Genomic DNA, 19,364 nt, shown 5'->3' with positions numbered 1-19,364 from the left:
GAAGAGATGGAACGTTCTACCCAGGAAGGTTCTCTTCTTTGATTGGTTAACAAATAGAACAAGCAGGGTCTCCCTCACCAGGTAACCCACTCAAGTCAACCTTGGAATAACAAGGAGAAGCAGACACAGAAGGCTAACCACACAAGCCCTGCTCAGCCTTTTGTGCCCAGTGCCTGGCACTGTGCTACATATAGTAGGTGTTCACACCAGTAGATGAAGAAATGAATGAGTAAATGAATGAATGAATCTGGGAAGGAGCAAACTCCACAGAAGGCATTGAGCAAGGCACATCTTCTCGTGGAAGCCTGCAAAGCAGGAATTGTTAGCACCATGTTATAAAGCAGGGAGGCAATCTCAGATGGGTTAAGCGTCTTGCCCACACTCACATAGCTGTTACATGAAGAAAACAAACTTTGAACCCAGGTCTGACCCTTGAGTCAAGGCTTCCAGCAGTGAAGCCATTCTCACAATCATGATAATGGTAAATCATGTTTACTCTGCCCCTGACATATCAGAATTATTTTATCCTCCCAACACTCCAGAGAGATGGAAAACTGACCCTAAAGAGAACTCATCACGTATTCAAGGTTGCACAACCAGCTGGGAGTGAAGGAGGAATTTAAACCTGGACTTTCACTCTTTCAATCACAGACACTCCGGGGCACCCACTATTGGCCAGGGTTGGGGACGCCACAATGACTGGTGCCGACACAGTCCATAGACTACCTGTCCAGAGAAACATCTACTTCAGAAATAGCTTTTCCCATGACACCATCTGCTGCTCATAAAATTTGCTCAGGAAAGCAGGAGCCCTTCAGCAGTCTTGTTTCAAAAGAGAAAATAATCTGAGAACAGAGGAGGTCAACTGAAAGAGACAGGTATGGTTCGCGTCTTGATAGCACATGTTTTCAACATGGCTTACTGGAAGAGGGGTTTCCCTGGTGGCTCAGAAGGTAAAGAATCTGCCTGCAATGCATGAGACCCGGGTTCAATCCCTGGGTCAGAAAGATCCTTTGGAGAAAGGAATGGCAACGCACTCCAGGATTCTTGCCTGGAGAAATCCATGGACAGAGGAGCCTGGTGGGCTATGGTCTTTGGGATCACAGAGAGTTGGGCACTACTGAGCGACTAACACTTCCACTTTCACCAATCAGAAATCCTTTCTATTGAAGTCTCTTCCTAGGACCAACATGTGAACAGGCGGGAGACTGGCCTATAGTAATCAGATTATCGGGACACTAAACAAAAACCTAAACCAAGATAACCAACAAGGACCTACTGTATAGCAAAGGAACTATACTCAGTATCTTGTAATAACCTATAGTGAAAGAGAGCATTTTTTTTAAAAAAAAGTATTCATATCTATCTATCTATCTATCTATATCTATATATATGACTGATCCACTTTGCTGTACACCTGAAACGAACACAACATTGTAAATCAACTATACTTCAATAACCATTTTTTAAAAACGCCAGTTCCCTGCTGGGTTACCAGAAAGCCCAGTAAAGGAGACATCAGGCAATCTGAGTTTGCAATGACCTGGTTAATCTGGCCCCACCACACTGAGTTCCAAAGTGACGGGGCTGAAAGAGAGGTGTGAATTAACATGGTTAGGCCACCCATTTTGCACAAACTCAAGAGTCCACTTTTCCAAAGGGTGCAAGACAAGAAAGAGATGTGGAATCAGAAAGTTCTCAGACTTATCCCTTGGTAAGACTTCCAGGAATTCAGCACTTCTAGGGAAGCAAAGAGTTTCTTCCTCTGCAAGCACCTTGGTCCACAGAAATGCTAACTTAAGAATTTGATACAAAATCAATCTCAGAGATTATAGCCAAAGCAGTACATTTCCCCTCGTTCCCACCAGCTATCAAAGGTCAGCTAATGGGTCACTAGTTGTTCATTCACCAGTTCTTGGCATCACAAGCTAATTAATGTTCTCCCAAAAGGGCCAGCCTTGGAGTCTTCTCATCAAGACCCACACACACCAACATTGCCATCACCATGGCAACGAGGCCCCCTCCCTTTGCTCCTAGCTTTCCATGGAGAGCACTGTGTCTTGGTTGGAGCTTATTCTGCTCAGAGAGGAACTCTGCATAATCAAGTTCAACTTACCATGACAGTCACTTGGCAAAAAGTCTCCCCACACAAGGGTCTTAGACTGGCGCAGTGAGATGCACCTCTTGGGGGCGACTGATCTAGGTGGTGAGTTCATCCCCCATGTGAGCCTTCTTTGGGGACATCCACGGGGAGACTGCACAGACTGGCAGGCTCTACAATTTCAGAGACCCCTTGCTGGCACCTGCAGCTATGTGGTTCTCAGGGACCCAAAACCTGAGCAGGTTCAAAGCTCAGTCCAGCACTCCACCAAGCCATTCCTCTCATTCAAGATACCTCTTGCTAGAATTGCAGAGCCGCTCTATAGAGAAAGGGTGACCGAGAAAGCAACCAGCTGAAGGTAAAAACCCAGGCAGTGGAGAGAAATTTCAAATCCCCAAAGACCAGAATTTTGGAGTTTTTCAATCCCCCTGCTTCCCCCCAAAACTGACATGGATTCTGAGTGGAGAAGCAAAGAAGTTTCCAGGGCTTACCTGGGTAGGGTTGTAGAGCTCCTGCAGGGGGCTTCGGGACCCCTTCCGGCAGCAGATGTCCACACCAAAGGGGTTCCTCCGCATGACTGAGGAGAGAAAGCGAAGGCTCGTCAGAAATAGGCAACAAACATTTGCTGTCTGAAGAAGAAAAAGGCACAGAGGAGGGAAGAAGAAACAGGTGGGAAAGGAAGAGAGAGAACCAGCTTCTGGCTGAGCAGGTCCTTTGCCCACTGCCACGGGGCCCCATGGGTCTTCCCCAGCTTGCAGGCGTGTCGACACCATGTAATTCTCACGTATCAGGAAATCTTCTTTTGATTTTTTTCCCCCAATCATTTCACAAAAACAGGCAGTGGGTCGGATGTGGCCCCTGGGCTGCCGTTTGTTGACCCTCTACCCTGGGGTCGGCAGGACAAGCCCCAAACACACATGCTGTGCCCTGGAGCCCTCTCTGGGGAGGCGGCGGGTCCCGTGGGCAAGGGTCCATACATAAAAGCCATTAGAATTTGATTAAGCAGTCGGTCCAGGGAAACACTGGTTCTTTGTTCTTCCACGGTTGCCTCGAGAAGAGGGGAAAAATCCACGTTGTGTTTTCCTTTAATTTATTACTTCATTTTTCATTTCCACCCCAAACGAGGTAAACTGTTAAATGCATGCAGGTTGCCCTCAGCGCACAATGACATAGCAACACTTTGGAGGAGGAAAAACAGCTGTAAAACTTGTAAAATTCTGCCCACCCCATGCAAGATTAAACTCTCCCCGTGGCGGCAGACAGTCGCCCCAAGACCAATGGCTACGAGACCGCCACAGAGCAAAACCCCACCATGGAACCCATTAAAAGTCAGCTTTTATGGGGGGCAGTATTATTTAATTGGTTTATTTTTCTAATACAAGGCCTTTAAAATGCTTTGACCGTGTGGGGCCTGCGACGTGGGCCCTTTCCCAAGGCCGGCCGCCCTCAGGGCCTGCTTCAGGCCTGCCCACGACTTCCCTGGGCGCCTGGTGAACCAGCTGTGGCACTCCAGGCCACAAAAGCCAAGGGGCCTGGTGTGCTTTTTATGGGGTTGACAACAATCCTGCCATTTATGGAGGGTGCCTCATGTGCTGGGCACTTGGGTTCCATATAATCCTTCACACAGTGAAGGAAGGGCCTTAACCTCTCTGAGCCTCCCTTAACCTCAGGAATTTGACCAAGGCAGAGGCCATGTGGGGAGAGAGCTGCCAAGCTGAGACTCAAACCTCATCACTGGGCTCCTTCATACCCAAATGATAGCACCTGGGTCTATTTATCCTGTGCGTCTAATACACCAGAGGAGGTCAAGGGAACAACACACGCAGAGGGTAGCAGCTAACATTTGGAGGGCCGTCAAAGTGCGCCAAGCAGTGCACAGGTGTAGGCCACACCACAACCCTGTGGGGTGGGCACCACTCCTGTCCCCACTTTATAGATGGGAACACTGAGGCACAGCAAGGTCAGGGAACCCGCCCAGGTCTCATGACTAGGAAGAAGTGAAGAAAGGATTCCAACCCAGGCAGCCCATGCTCTCAACTGCCATGCTGGACCAACATCAAGTGTCAAGTCCACCAAGCATCTCAATAGTTCCTGCTGGCCCCAGACCAGGTTGGTTGGCCACCTCTAGGACAGGTGATTTAAAAATGTAACCCAGTATTACAGGAGTCATCAAAATGATGTGACAGGGCAGAAAAACTATTAACAGTTATTATCTGTATTCATTTTCTTACTCAACAAATTTTTATTAAGCACCTTGGATATGCCAGACATCAGGTATGGGGGCAGAGACCCCCTCCACCGTATTCATGTTGTATCTCTGATGCTTGGTGCACGGTAGGCACTCAAAGAGGTTCATGAGTGATGTAGGAGTCAAGGCTTCCTTTACACCCATCAGACATTGTATCCTGCTAGGTAAAAAGGAAACGGCCAGTGGAAACAGGGTGCTGTTATTTTTTTCCTTTGAAAATGAAAGGTCTGATGATCAAAAGCCCTAAGAAAGGAATCCCTAAGGACATTTAACGGTGGCCTTCCGCTGCCCACCCACCACGAGTTTCCTTTAGCTACAGGACTTGTTTTCTTCTTTCTAAACATGGACGAAATGCAAGACCATTTTGTAAGAATCTAACTGGTTCAATTCACAGTATGATTTCTTGGACCCAGAAAACAGTTGTGTTTACAGATCTGCCTTGACTTATGATGGGTTTATCAGGACATAATCTCATCCTAAGTTGAAAATATAAGTTTAAAAATGCATTTAATACACCTAACCTCCCAAACATCAGGGCTTAGCCTACCTAAAACATGCTCAGAACATTTCAATTAGCCACGATTGGGCAAAGTTATCTAACGCAAAGCCTATTTTATGATCAAGTGCTGAATATCTCATGTAATCTATTGAATATGGTTGCTGTTGTTCAGTTCCTAAGTCGTATCTGACTCCTCGCGGCCCCATGTACTGCAGCATGCCAGGCTCCCCTGACCCTATCTCCTGGAGTTTGTTCAAACTCATGTCCATTGAGTCAGTGATGCTATCTAAACATCTTACCCTCTGCCACCCTCTTCTTCTGCCTTCAGCCTTTCCCAGCATCAGGGTCTTTACAAATAAGTCAGCTCTTCACATCAGGTGCCCAAAGTATTGGAATTTCAGCTTTAGCATCAGTCCTTCCAATGAATATTCAGGGTTGATTTCTTTTTGGATTGATTGATCTCCTTACTGTCTAAGGGACTCTCAAGAGTCTTCTCCAGCACCACAGTTCAAAAGCATCAATTTTTCGCCGCTCAGTCTTCTTCATGGTCCAACTTTCACAGCTGTCCATGACTACTGGGAAAACCATCTCAGCCCATTTTCAGAGAAGAAAACGGGCCCCAGGAGGGCACGGAATGGCCAAAAGCGCCATGGCAGGGCTGGGAGAGCAGGACCAGGCCTACCCCACCTCCCCAGGCTAACTGGTCCTCCCCAACGCCAGGCCCTGGCAGCCAGGCCCCACGCAGGTCTCATCTGCCTGGTCTCCTGCCCTCTAAGGGAGTGCTTTGTGCACAGTACATACTCACACATGTGTGTCAAATGAACGAAAGTAAAACAACAGGTCATCTGAGAGTTTCAAAGATATTTTCTCAGCTCAAAGGTATCCGGCCAAAGCACTTACTAACAGCAAAGAAGGGAAGTTAGCATGTTCTTTCCTAGCAAACTTCCTCAAAATTCTTTTAGCTTTCTTAGTCAAAGGAGTTAAACAAAGAGCAAAAGTGATGGTGTGTTTTTGTGGATCTGGGAGGCGCCTTTAATGAGTCTGACAAGCACTCTGTAAATATTAGCCTGCCATACTGTCTCTCCTCTACTCCTCATGAGCACCCTGGAGGCAGGTGGATGCACGTCCATTTTCAAGACCAGGACACTGAGGCTCAGAGAGGTTGAGGAATTTACCCGCTGACATAGCTAGTGAGTGGCAGAGCTGGAGCCCAAACCCTGCATGCTCCCCCTGTTCCTCTGAAACGAGACACATTACAGGTCCATGACATTACAGGTCATGGACACGCACAACTGGATAAGCCCAGGCAAAGAAAAAAAAAGGCAGTCCTGAATACTGAGGCAGTGTTCTCCAGCCAACCAGAGCCTTCAGGTGTGTTACAGACACGCAGCACACTTGTGTTCACAGGGGACTTTTCAGGAACCCCAAACACTGAAGTAGGAGCTGGGTCCAGCCTAGGTTGTCGCTAATATTTCATTAACAAACTTCAACTTTTCAACTTTCTATCCCTTCCTTCTCATAGTCCCTTCAACAGGGACAGCCCAGAGCCATTCAAAACGATCTCTAGATCCACTTCTCCTTAGTGGAGACCCTACAACCAGGCAGAATATTGGGGCACCTGGGGCTCTGATTTGGGGCTAATCTGAACCCTTCCTGTAGCTAGTTCTCATGTCAATCTCCTCTCCTACTGTAAGCTCCTCAAACCTCCTGATGCCTAGCCTGTGGCTGCAGAACTAAAATGAATTAAACTTTTGACAGATGAAGGTCAAGGGTATAAACCTAAGAATTAGGTAGATGCGCTTGGTGAAACTCAAGAAGGGAAAGAACACAGCTTCATCTAAGAGCCAGGAGATTTGCTGCACAGAAACCTTCCACTACAGGACTCTGATTCTCAGCCTTGAAGAATATCCTCGTATACAGCACATTTACCTGTTGGGAGAAGAACTCGGCTATCAAATATGCTCACCAAAACCAATGGCAATCAAATCATTCCGTCTTTTAGATGATCCTGGGACATCTGTGAAAACGTGCCCCGAGCAGAGGGTTGTGCTGACTTTCAAGAGGCCCGAGATCCCCGTCCAAGTGCAAATCAGCTGTCAGTCAGCTAGGTTAGTGCTGGCAGAGGCACACTGACCACAAGAAGGGCCTTCCGAGACCAGCAAAGGGACTGGGTATGCACAGCTGGGGGAAAGCACCTTCTGAACTGGTTTTGATTGAACAAGAGAAATGGCAGGATGCAAAGCTCAGTAATGACCTTCCTGACTGGTAATGTTTGCTATCTGCCCACTGAGGCAGTGCAGAAAAGGTGAAGGCAAGAAAAGGGGGAGGATGGGGAGAACCCAGTGGAGCCTTCCTTGCCCCCTGCCCCATTTTACAGGGTGGGCCTGGACACAGGAGCATAAGGGACTCGCTCGAGGCCCACGGATTGTCAGAGGCACAGCTGTGACTAGAAAAAGGGGCTGCTGACTCCTGCTCTCATCCCTTTCTCCTTTTGTACCCAGTTAACATGTTTTCTTGGGCTTCCCTTGTAGCTTAGCTGGTAAAGAATCCACCTGCAATGCGGGAGACCTGGGTTCGATTCCTGGTTTGGGAAGATCCCCTGGAGAAGGGAAAGGCTACCCACTCCAGTTCTGGCCTGGATAATTTCATGGACTCTTAATCTATGGGGTCACAAAGAGTTGGACAAGATTGAGCGACTTTCACTTTCACTACACGTGAGGCACTATTTCCCGGCTCTGTTTTATTTAACACTAGTCCAACTTATTGAATTGATTTTACAACCACCTGATGGGTCATGACATATTGTTCAAAGCTCCCGGACTTAGATATATTAGAAGAGTCAGGTCAGGGACAAGACGGCTCACTGAGGTTCAACCTGAGCTTGCTGAACATAGTAAATAACTGATGAGGGGAACTCACGACTTCCACCCCTGAAATGTCCCTCCCTAGTGTCCCCCACTGTAGTAAACCCCACCACTATGCACCAGTCTGGGCAGACATAACAGCCAGGAGTCATTCTTCATTCCCCTCCCTCACTCACCATCACCCCCTTTCTCCATCAGCTCACCTTGGCCCCTCACACCTGGCCTGAGCCACCATCACCTCCTCTGGGGCTAGGACCAAATCCTCTTAACTGGCCTCTGCTGCCAGCTTGGCCTTGATGCTCAGTGGTAAAGAATCTGCCTGCCAAGCAGGAGATGTGGGTTCAATCTCAAGGTGGTGAAGATCCCCTGGAGGAGGAAATGGCAACCCATTCCAGTATTCTTGCCTGGGAAATCCCATGGACAGAGAAGCCTGGCAGGCTACAGTCCATGGGGTCACAGAGAGTTAAGACACACTGAGCGGCTAACACTTCAGAGCAGTGAGCCCAGCAGGTGGACAGGCAATCAAAATGGAATGAAGCCACCAGGTGGGGCTTGGTCTTCCATGGGAAGCCATTTGAATTCAATAGTAAGTGTCTTGAGTCTGGGTCATGGGCTATAAGAGCTCCCATCTAGAGGCAGAGGTCAGCTCACAAAGACACTTCCAGCCACAGAGGCAGTAACCCCAAAAACTGCTGGAGAAGGTGACCCCAAAATTGTTTGAGACATCAAAAGTGCTTCCTTAAAAACCCAGCATGATCTCAAGGTAAGTACCCAAAAAAGTCCAAAACTGGCAAGTACAAAGACACAGAAAGTCAGCTAGTGGCTGCCTAAGGCCAAGGATGGGGACAGAGAAGAGTAACAGCAAAGACACAAAAGTTCTTTTTACGGTGATGGAAATGTACTAAAATCAGATTGCGGTGATGGTTGTATAACTCTGCAAACACACTAAAATTCATTGACTTCTATACTTAAAATAAGTGAATTTTTATGTAAATGATATCTCAATAAGGCTTTTTAAAATACAGACAGACATGTTTAAGAAGAAAACCCATTAAGATTCATATTTTTAGGATGTTGACTTACTCAAGTAGGAGGATTTACCTTGCCATGCGGGCTACAGTCCATGGGGCTGCAAAGAGTCGGACACAACTGAGCAACTAACACTTCCACCCTTATGAAGGATTTAATTGAACAATTTATTCGACTTGAGATTTTAAATTGAAACCTTCTAAGTTTACATACAATATTAGAACACTTAAGAAACTTAATGTCTGTCATTGAGGTATTGGATTTACATTATTTAAGTATGTTTGTTAATCAGACATCTGAAGTCTGATTTAAATATATGAAATTTTAAAGAGCAATTTAAAATGTTAGAGGAAGGTGAAGTTTCTTCAAGGGTCAATTATTAATCAAAGGCTACCCTAAACGTAACTGTTAAAAATTTACTAGATTTATGAGTTGAAGAGTAAAATTCTTAACTTAAAGGATAGCTTGGCAGATTTGCAACTTAAACGTTTTTTTAAAAGCTTCTGTCAGTTGTACACAACTGTCACCCTCAGTGACATGAAAACACTCACATTAACAGAGAATTAACAGGCATTGACACCTTTGGGTTAGGCCAAGGGTGGAGAGGCTGAGCATCTCAGATGAAGGCAAAGCGGCCCCCACCTCCAGACCTCAGCACAAATTCCTGAAAGCCCCTAAGTGGTGGATGCCTTTTATTGTTGAGAAACCTAAGAGCCTGTGGAAAAACACAGTTCAAGGAATTAAACTGGCAGTTAACCTAGGAAAACCCTTATAAATTACCTTTTATGTTCGCTTAAATAAAACGAGAGACAGCATGGCAGTCCAGATCATATTAATTACATTCTCCACACCTTGAAGGAGTAATTATGGGCACGGTACAGTTAATTTTCATTTACCTTTCCTTGCCTGCTGGAGAATTTCTACACTCTCCCCTGCAGTTTCCTTGGCATGTTTTATAAATCTATTTTGCAGTGATGCAGATAATATGCCAAAATACTTTCTTCCCTGTGGCTGGTGCCCCAAGTCTGATTTTACGACCTGGAGACGTTTATGTCTGCCTCTGGGGTTCCCCCACAACTTCAGACTCACGGTATAAGAAATAACGGGGCTGCTTGAGAAAGGAAATATTCTAGGTACCTTTCCTTAAGCTACTCAAGCATGGCAGGGCATGAACCCCAGACCTATTCTCTCCCGTCGAGTACACAAAGCTAGCTGGCTTGGGGCCGGGTCATTTCATGCCAACACAGTCAAGCTGCATCGGGTACCCCTATCTCTTGCACAGGGTTCCTCCACTCATTCCCCGCCACACGACCTCTTCGAAGGACCCATCCTCTCTAAACACCATCAGGCTAAAACTTGCCCTGCCTCTGCTGCTGGTTTCTTTCCCATTTCTCCACCCTCAATTCATGTCCTCTCAGAACCTCAGAATGGAACCTTATTTGAAAATCGGGTCTTGGCAGATGTTATTAAGAGATGTAGTCCAGGATTAGAGCAGGTTCTAAATTCAATGACTGGTGTCCTTATGAGAAGAGGAGAGGACAGAGACACACACACACACACACACCTGCACACACATGGGTACTTTGTTATGGCAGCTCTAGGAAATGAATACACACGGGTTCACGTCCTATGTGACCCTGACAAGAGAGTCAGTCTCTCAGCCTCAGTGACTCCATCTGTAAAATGGGGATAATGATATGCCTACTAAGTTAGGGATGTGGTGAGGACTAAATAAATTCATCTATGTCAAGTGTTTAGAACAGCACCTGGTCCAAGGTAAATGCACAGCACACTATAATTCCTGATATCCAGTGTGTTCTTTCCTCTATCTTCCCAAAGAGCACCTCAAAATCCTCTTCTATTCTAACCCCAAATCTCAAGGCTGCGCACATGATATACACACAATCTGTGGACACTAGGTTATTTCATGAATGGGAAAGGAAGTCTCGTCTCAGCTGGTGGTGTATGATGGAGGTCAAACCATTCTGCTCAAAATGAGCATGAGCCAGAAGCCTGATGCTGAAGCAGAGATGCTGATCAGACATTGTACGTACCTCTTCCCCAAAAGCAAGAGCTAGCTAGAGACTGTCTCCCACAATTAAAGACTTACTCCCAGTAATAAAGAGCTGGAGGCTTCCAAGGCAGCCAGTCACCCATCTACACAAACCCACATTTTCATTTCCATACATCTGGATGAGTTAACGGAGAAGGTGATGGCACCCCACTCCAGTACTCTTGCCTGGAAAATCCCATGGACGGAGGAGCCTGGAAGGCTGCAGTCCATGGGGTCGCACAGAGTCGGACACGACTGAGCAACTTCACTTTGACTTTCACTTTCATGCATTGGAGAAGGAAATGGCAGCCCACTCCAGTGTTCTTGCCTGGAGAATCCCAGGGACGGAGGAACCTGGTGGGCTGCTGTCTATGGGGTCGCACAGAGTCAGACACGACTACAGCGACTTAGCAGCAGCAGCAAATGAGTTAAATATGGAAATTATCTTTTTTTAATTGTTCATTTGTATTATTTTCTCCTGACATGTTTCTGGCACAAGACATTAGCAGAGAGAATGCTGATTTTAAAAAAATAAATCCCCATATACACTACACCACTAGAACTGTGTAGATGTTTACTGCCTTCAACGCCAACAATCACCCTTGGGAAATTACACCACGGGAATAATTCAACAGAAGTCAAAAGACTTATGCACAAAGATGTTTACTATAATACTTCCTGTCCCATGGCCAAACACTGCGAACACTCTAAGATGTCCAAGATGAGAGGAATAATTTCGTAAATCACAGTTCACTTAGGCATGTCGTGAACAAACTGCAGTGCATTCACAACTTAAAAAAATGATAGTTATTAAAAGTAATAATGTGGAGACATGGAAAAGGGATTTAAGTAAAAGCAGCAGAATTCATAATATCATGAGGATCAGGATCTTGGCTAGGTAAGTACACAGACATAAAAATGAAACCAATTGTCAGAGTGCCTCTCGCCGCCTTCTATATATCATTTTTCCCATTTCAAAAATGCTGGCTTCAACATAATACTTCAACATGATACTAGATACAAATCAACTCTCGGTGTTAAAGGTGCTATTGGAAAGCCCAGAGAAGTTCTAAACAAAAAGCTGGAATTTTCCCGAGGAAGACACCAAAATTTTCTGCAGCCCCTGATGTGGATATTCTTCAATAAATCCAACAGATCTTTGAAAAATGAGATCACTTCATTTTCGCCTGTCTCAGGACCCTAAGCCGCTGAAGTGTAACTTATGTTGCCACCGTCAAGTGGTATAGGGATGAGGCAGGTGCTGGAGATGATCCAAAAAATGAGTGAGGGGGAGGCTCAGGATGGGCACAGAGAAGGCACACGGGGGTTTGGGGGGAAGTTAGGCTGCACTTCAAATGTTATTCTTCTTGAAATATGGTCAGAGGGGAAAGACCACTGTAGCTGCACCCTATTACAAGTGCCCATGCTCTCGCCTCTCCCTTCCCCCCTCTTAGGGAATATCCAAGATGCAGGCTGAACCTCACACCACAGTGCCTCTGAAGACATGCAGTAGGATGGGAATGAACCCCAGGAGGTGCAAGAAAGGACTTGAGCTACTTCAGTGATCTTCCTCAGAAAAATGTTTCCCATTTTGAGGCTTTTCTTTACACACACACAAAAAAAGCGCAAGCCTTTGTGACAATACAAAGGGACAGAGTCCCATCTTTCTCCAAAAAGGAAGGAAGCCATGCACAATATCTTCACTGCCATGATCAGCAGCAAGGCATGTCTTTTGGTGCAGCACGCATGTCCAGACTGGGTTTAGCTATTAAAATTCCTTCAAAGTCAGCCAGGCAGGCTCTATTTGTGCAGGCAAATTAAAAAGCTGTAAAACAATAAGACAGTGTTTGCAAATAGTCCCAGCTGCAAGAAGATATGAGAGCCACATGCTTTCCATATGAGACGCAGCCAGGTGTGTTAGAAGCAGTTCTGATTCAGGACTTGTGGCCACCTGCTACCTGGTGACCCAGGGAGAAGGGGGACAGGAACAAGCAGGACATATTTTGAGTTCCTATCATAAACCATGCCGAATGCCAGGCACTTTAGTAAATGTTATTTAATCTTCCTTTCTCTGATACCATTCTGAAATGTGTTATCATTCCCAATTTACAGAAGAGGAAACAAGGGCAGAGAGGTATCTGCAAAGTCACACAGCCAGTAACTAACAGATTCCCTCCTAATAGGGCTTCCCAGATGGCGCGAGTGCTAAAGAGTCTGCCTGCCAATGCAGGAGACATAAGAGATGCAGGTTCGATCCCTGGGTCTGGAAGATTTCCTGAAGAAAAAAATGGCAGCCCACTCCAGTATTCTTGCCTGGAGAATCCCATGGACAGAGGAGCCTGGTGGGCCACAGTCCGTGGGGTTGCAAAGAGTCTGTCACAAATGAGTGCCCACGCGTGCACAGGCACACGCACACACAGCCAGTAATCAACAGACTCTCTCCTAATAGAGCAGGTTAAGTGTTTAGTATCTCTGAGTATTATCAGTAGAGATCTACCATGGAACATACCAAAGCACCATTTTACAGCCCTGGGTCCTGCCTTTATCGAGAATAATACTGTGAAAACATGTCAATGATATTTAAACTGCTTGCTCAAAGTACTGGCGTGGAGTTAACATATCTGCGTGACACAGCTGGATCAAAATGCTGACATCAAAGTATTCAAACATCACGGACTTCGTTGCCAAAGGACAGAGCAAAGTGGCTAAAGATATTCGCCCTAACGATGATAGAATTCCTGCTTCAATCCCAGCTCCTCCACTAGCCAGCTGAGTGATCTGCAAGTTCTTGACCCCTCTGTGTCCTAGTTTTCCTCCCAAGAAGATGGGAATGAGAGAACATGCCTTTCAAGGTTATTAAGAGGATTACATGAGATGAAAGCATCAAATACATTGCTGGTCATGATTCATGTCATTTTTTTTTAAAACGTCTTTGAAATTGAGGTGCATCTTACAATTGGAGTCTTTTTAGATTGAATAAATCAGGAAAGGATAAGATGATGATGGTGGTGGTGATGGTGGTGGTGATCCCTGACTCCCCCCACAGATCTGCAGGCCTCCCCACATCCCTATCTCCATCTCCATGCCTCAGCTTAAAGTCCAAACCCCTGCAAAGAATGTGTCCTCTGCCCTTTCTCCCTCCTCCTCTCTCTCCTTTGGCTGCAAACTTAATGCTTTCTTTTCCAACCCAAGACAAATATCCTCAAGTCCAAATGACACAGTGCCATGGCATCAAAATGTCCTGTACCCTCTGAGGGTGATCCTAAAGACAGGGTTTGCTCAGGTACAGGCAGGGAGCTTCAGGATAACCAGCTCCCTGAGACAGCCCAGTGCCCAAGCCATTCATACCATGCCAAGGCCCCACCCCCGGCGTCTCGAACACTACTGGAGCCACCACGCCCTGTGAATGTCAAGGCAGAGCGAGGAAGGGGGTCTCAGCATTACCAAGAAAGACCCTCTGTTATTAATATAAGACCCAGCCATCCTCCAAATAGCTGCCCAGACTTCAATACCAGCAGATAGAACACAAAGCGGCTAAAGATGTTCATCCCACGGGTGACAGAATTCCTAAGGCCAGAAATCCCAGACAGCATCGCCAATGTTTCGCCACTAAATCAAATTAACAACCAGCTTTCTATACGTTTAAAAAACTACAACATCAAAACCAAACAAATAGTGGGGTGGGAGGGAGGCTCCTGAGGGAGGGAGAGGGTATATGTATACATATAGTTTACTTTGGTGTACAGCAGAAACTAACACAATATTGTAACTATACTCCAACTTAAAAAAAAAACAAAACACAGCAAATAGGGGTTGAATTTTCTCAATTATCAAGCCTTTTTCCCATTTACTTTGTTACACAGTTGACATCATTATGCTTGACATATCCGTGAACAGATATATACATATATGGATATAATGCTAATACCGCAAAAACATCACTAGATCATGGTGACTTCCCGGCGATTCTCCGTCTGACCAAGTCTGAGGATTTTCCTCCAGCAGAAGGTCAAGGAGGTTGGAATCCTGGAAGCAGGACCCAAGACCATAAGAGTGAGGCTCATAAGTGAGTCCACTAGCAGGATGCACCTGCTTCTAAGAAGTTCTGATGAGAGAAGCAAGCTCCTGTATGTCCAAGGTCAAAGGTGAATGACTTCACTGAGAGAGAAATCAGGGCAAAAGGAGCAGAGCCAGAGAGACAGAGGAAGGCACTTTGGCCTTTCACTTCCTTCTGATAGCAATAAATGTCAACGCTTGCTTTTCACGGGGAGCATAATTGAGCCTGAGGGTATCTGGAAACCTGCAGCCTAACATCAAACCTAATTGACATAATTAAACCTTTCTGTTTTAACATCCTGACCTTTACCAGCCCATGCATGTAGTACTCAAAGCTGGCTTCTCTGTGGCTGAACTGTACTGAAAACTTTAGCCAAACTGAGAAACCAATTTTTAGTTTCAATTTTCTTTTATACTCTTGCTTAAGCCTAGACTCTTCTCGTTTAAATAAATCCCCAAAGATATTTTATTCCCCAAATTTATAACGTATGGGAGATAAGTCACAAAGGATTTCTGGCTTCAGTCTCCTAATGAAATAACTGAAGGGCCGTGAAAGCAAAAAGGAGAATAGTGTTCTTCAAAGTTCAGGCCCTTTTCTTCAAATGTCTATCAGAAATAAAAGGGACTGATAACTTAAGGTTGACTTTATGTGACCATTATCTGTGGTCTTCAATTACAAATAGCATTCCATGTGTCTCTCAATTATCAATGCTGGTAAAGGGTGTGAATGGCTTCTTACAAGCAGCTAAAATATCCCTTCTGGTCAGCTGGGACTGCTAAACAGGCTCCTTGGACATTTAGCTCATATCTCCAGATATATCTGGCCTCAAAAATTACTCAAACTACTTTGCATTTTGTGAGCCCAGCAGCAGAATTAGGCAAATGGAGACGGCACAAAATATATAAATGATTTGGGCCATCCCTGGTGGCTCAAATGGTAAAGAATCTGCCTGCAATGCAGGAGACCCAGGTTCAATCCCTGCATCAGGAAGATCCCTTGGAGAAGGATATGGCTACTCACTCCAGTATTCTTGCCTAGAGAATCCCACGGACTGAGGAGCCTGGTGGGCTACTGTCCAATGGGGTCCCAAAGAGTCAGACACAACTGAGCGACTAACGCTGCACTTTTTCAATTCAGGAAAACTCGTCTTCAGATTTTTTTCTTATTGCAAGCAATGTGGTCAATGGGAGCTGGAGTTCAAGGACTAGGAAGGTCTGATGCAGTGGAAAGTCAGTGGGCTGGAGACCAGGAAGCCAATGTTGGGCTAGGTTCCTAGCTAGCAGGGTGACCTTGGGTAAGGGCCCACACCCCCTTTTCTCGGTCTCGATTTCCTCATCTTTAAATAAGGGGGGTTACTCTATTTGAGATCCCTTTCAGCTGCAATATTCAATCCTGCTGTGACTCAGCCCACTTGCTGACTCAAGGCCCTCCCCTGGACCGCTGTGAGGCTCACCGAATTCCACTGGCAGCACACTCCAGCGTGGAACAGGCCAGCTTTTGTAGGCATCCTCAGAGTGGTAACCACAGAAATGAACCCAAACGCACCAAAAAATGTAAATGGGTTGTGAGCCCGCTCACACGTATGAAGTCAGCAGTGTGAAATGTAGAACAAGACTGTCTACAGATCTTCTGTTGACATGGGGTAAAATAATCTCCTCTTACATATAAAAAGACCCATTTGTTCAGTTCTCAACTCGATCGGTCTTGTGTCGGCAGCATTTGAAACCCTAGTCTCAGTCATGACCGTGGGTTGCCTCTTAAGGGCACACGTACACAGCGGGGAGACGGGTTCTTTACAGAGATAGCCTCTATTCTTCTGGGGACCTGGGGGAGGCAGGGGAAGTTGCCTTTGGCATTGACCAGCCTTTGGCATTAACCAGACAATGAACTCATCCTCCTGCCTGGCCCAGAAATAGAAATCGAACATTAAACACAGCTCACCAGCGGCTCCTCCACCAGCCTCAGACTGAGGCTAAGTTGCTCATAAGAAAGTCAGAAGTGGGGATGCTTACTTAATGCGTAAGAATTTACCCCAGCACCCCAATAACCCCTGCTGCTCCACTGGCATCTTCCAGTAGGTGGTTCAGTGGTAAAGAATCTGCCTGCAACGCAGGAGATTCAGGAGACACGGGTTTGATCCCTAGGTAGGGAAGATCCCCTGGAGGAGGGCATGGCAACCCACTCCAGTATTCTTGCCCGGAGAATCCCATGGATAGAGGAGACTGGCAGGCTATAGTCCACTGTCATCTGAAAGCAATTATTAAGCACCAAAAGTGTCCACAGCCCTTCCCTCCTAGACGCTTCCAAAAGGAGCCCCCTGGACTGGGCTGTGTGCCTGACTGTGAATATCCTTCATGCCACTGAACTGTACACCTAAAATGGTTCAAATGGCTGTTTTGATATGTATATTTTACCACAGTTTTTTCAAAGATACCAAAAAAAAAGAAAGACAGGCTGCAGACATACCTAATCATCCTGATGCAAAATAGAAACACCCTGCCAGCGAGCTATTTCCAGCATGTCCCCAAACGTCTAGGGCCGATGATAATAGCCTCTGCCCTGGCCAAAGCAACCACGGAATTTGTTTAAACATCACGCCTCGGGCCTTAGAGGAAATCCATGGCCATTTCCACCCCTCCCAGGGTGCTCAGTGCCAAGACCTAGACAAGTGGGTTCTCCAACCTGAACACCCCTCACTGCCCCGCCTGGGGGGAGGTCAATGCAGATTCCAGCACCCCATGATCAAGGTCCTGATTCAGCAGGCCTCTCTCTGGGCTTCGTATCCCACGTGATGCCGGGAAACTTGGAGTGTATTAAAGAGTCGAGCAGGGGGGTAGATGGACCAGATGCAGCCCTTACACGGGCTCTAGAGTCGGCCAAAGGGGTGTGGCCGTGGGACTGCCGCCAACTCCAACTCCTGGCAGAGGCCGCCCAGGGAGTTCTCCCAATTTTAAGGAAGCCCTCGGCTTTGAACAAGCCAGAGCAAAGCACACAGAGTGTGGTTCCGCCACCCTCCCTATGGCTAGAGGACCGGCCACCAGAGCCAGAACACTTGGATTCCAGGTCCAAAGCATTTTTTTTTTTCTTTTGGAGATCCAATGCTCAGCTTTATTACTGATATGGCTTAGGGGTGAGACCAATTAGGCTTGCTGACACCGTTCCCCAGAATAAACTTATCACTGAGTTACAGGCAGGGCTGGAAAAACTGCAGCCAGGCCCAACTCTCTTCCATACCCTTTTCATAACCATGCCTCAGTCTTCTCCCTCTGTCAAATGGGCCTGACAGCACCTGCCCCGGCTGCCTCCTCGGCCTGTTGCATCAGGAATTCCAGGCCTGTTCTCCCAACTGTGTGGCCCTGGGCTCTTTACATTTCACCTCTCTAGACCTCAGCTTCTGCATCATTAAAATGGTTATAACAAGAGTTTTAAGCTCACAGAGCTCTTATAAGGACCAAATGGACGAATGCAAGAAAAGCTCTCCACCCACTGGGATACAGACAAGAACACGCCAGGAATGTTAACTGTTATCATGTTTCTTCATATACTACACGTGGAGGTGCTTGGTAGGGAACAAATGTGATGAGTGTTCACACTTTTTACTATTTCAGAAAAGACCAAAGCTTGTGTGAGCCATCCACCCTGTGATTACAAATCATGGCCTTTGGGCTTAGAGGTGACAAGCATGACTTTGAGAAGCCAACCCTCCTATCTCAAAAGTGAGTTTCTCCTCTCTCCAGGTGAGAGGCCTCCTTTATCAGGAAGGCCCCCAACCCTACTGCTCCCAGAACCACCTCCCTCAGAAGGGGGCCACATGGGGGCTCCATGTCTCAGGCAGGACAGTCTGCAGCCACATTTCACCTCACCCACTGATGTCAACTTCCAGACACACAGAACCACTCACAGGTCTCAGAACACACCCAGGAATTTCTGTTCCCTCCTGTGGTCAAGCTATTCCCAGTTCCAGAACTTTCTATGCTCAGCCAAGACCCTCTTCACCTAGATAGTCCCTCGGGCTGCAGCTCAGTTGCCCCACCTAAGGGAGGGCTTATCCCGCACCCCTTTTTATCTCATTATCCTGTGTGTCGTCCTTAGAGCACTGACCTCCCCTCCCACCTGAAGGAACCTCATCACAGCCCCCTCCCCCTTGAATGTCTAGCTCTAAGAGGCCACCCCACCCTGCTCACAGTGACAACAGTGCCTGGCACATCAGAAAATACTTGATGCCTGAATCGTACATCCTTCCAGGATGAACATGGAACCCAGATACCCTGAGATGGGTCCCATTCATAACTGTGGTCAGGGAATCACATTTAATAGCTCTTCCTTTCACTCTAACATGTGGCTGGTTCAATGGTGAATCTTAAACAGCTCTAACAAGAGGTGATACAGTCCAGGGGTTAGGAGCCTGGAGGTTCTAGAACCAGACCAACTTTGGTGTCAATCCCAAGCTGCCATTTCCTACTGTGTGGTCCTCAGCAAATCATGACTGTCTTGATAAAACCATCCTCAGAGT

General features: G+C 46.5%; 1 protein-coding gene across 4 annotated transcripts in view; it reads right to left on the bottom strand.

Annotated features, from left to right (window-relative positions):
• CHST11 (carbohydrate sulfotransferase 11) overlaps positions 1-19,364 on the bottom strand; it is a 267,079-nt gene that overhangs the window by 136,976 nt on the left and 110,739 nt on the right. For all 4 annotated transcript variants that reach the window (XM_042247160.2, XM_027967677.3, XM_042247161.2 and 1 more), the window contains exon 2: positions 2,593-2,678. In XM_042247160.2, coding sequence (XP_042103094.1) covers positions 2,593-2,678 — 86 coding nt within the window. The remainder of the gene's footprint in view (positions 1-2,592; positions 2,679-19,364) is intronic.

The sequence above is a fragment of the Ovis aries genome, chromosome 3, assembly GCF_016772045.2.
Source record: "Ovis aries strain OAR_USU_Benz2616 breed Rambouillet chromosome 3, ARS-UI_Ramb_v3.0, whole genome shotgun sequence".
In the NCBI taxonomy this organism is placed as follows: Eukaryota; Metazoa; Chordata; class Mammalia; order Artiodactyla; family Bovidae; genus Ovis; species Ovis aries.
This window is presented reverse-complemented; position numbering and strand designations above follow the sequence as displayed.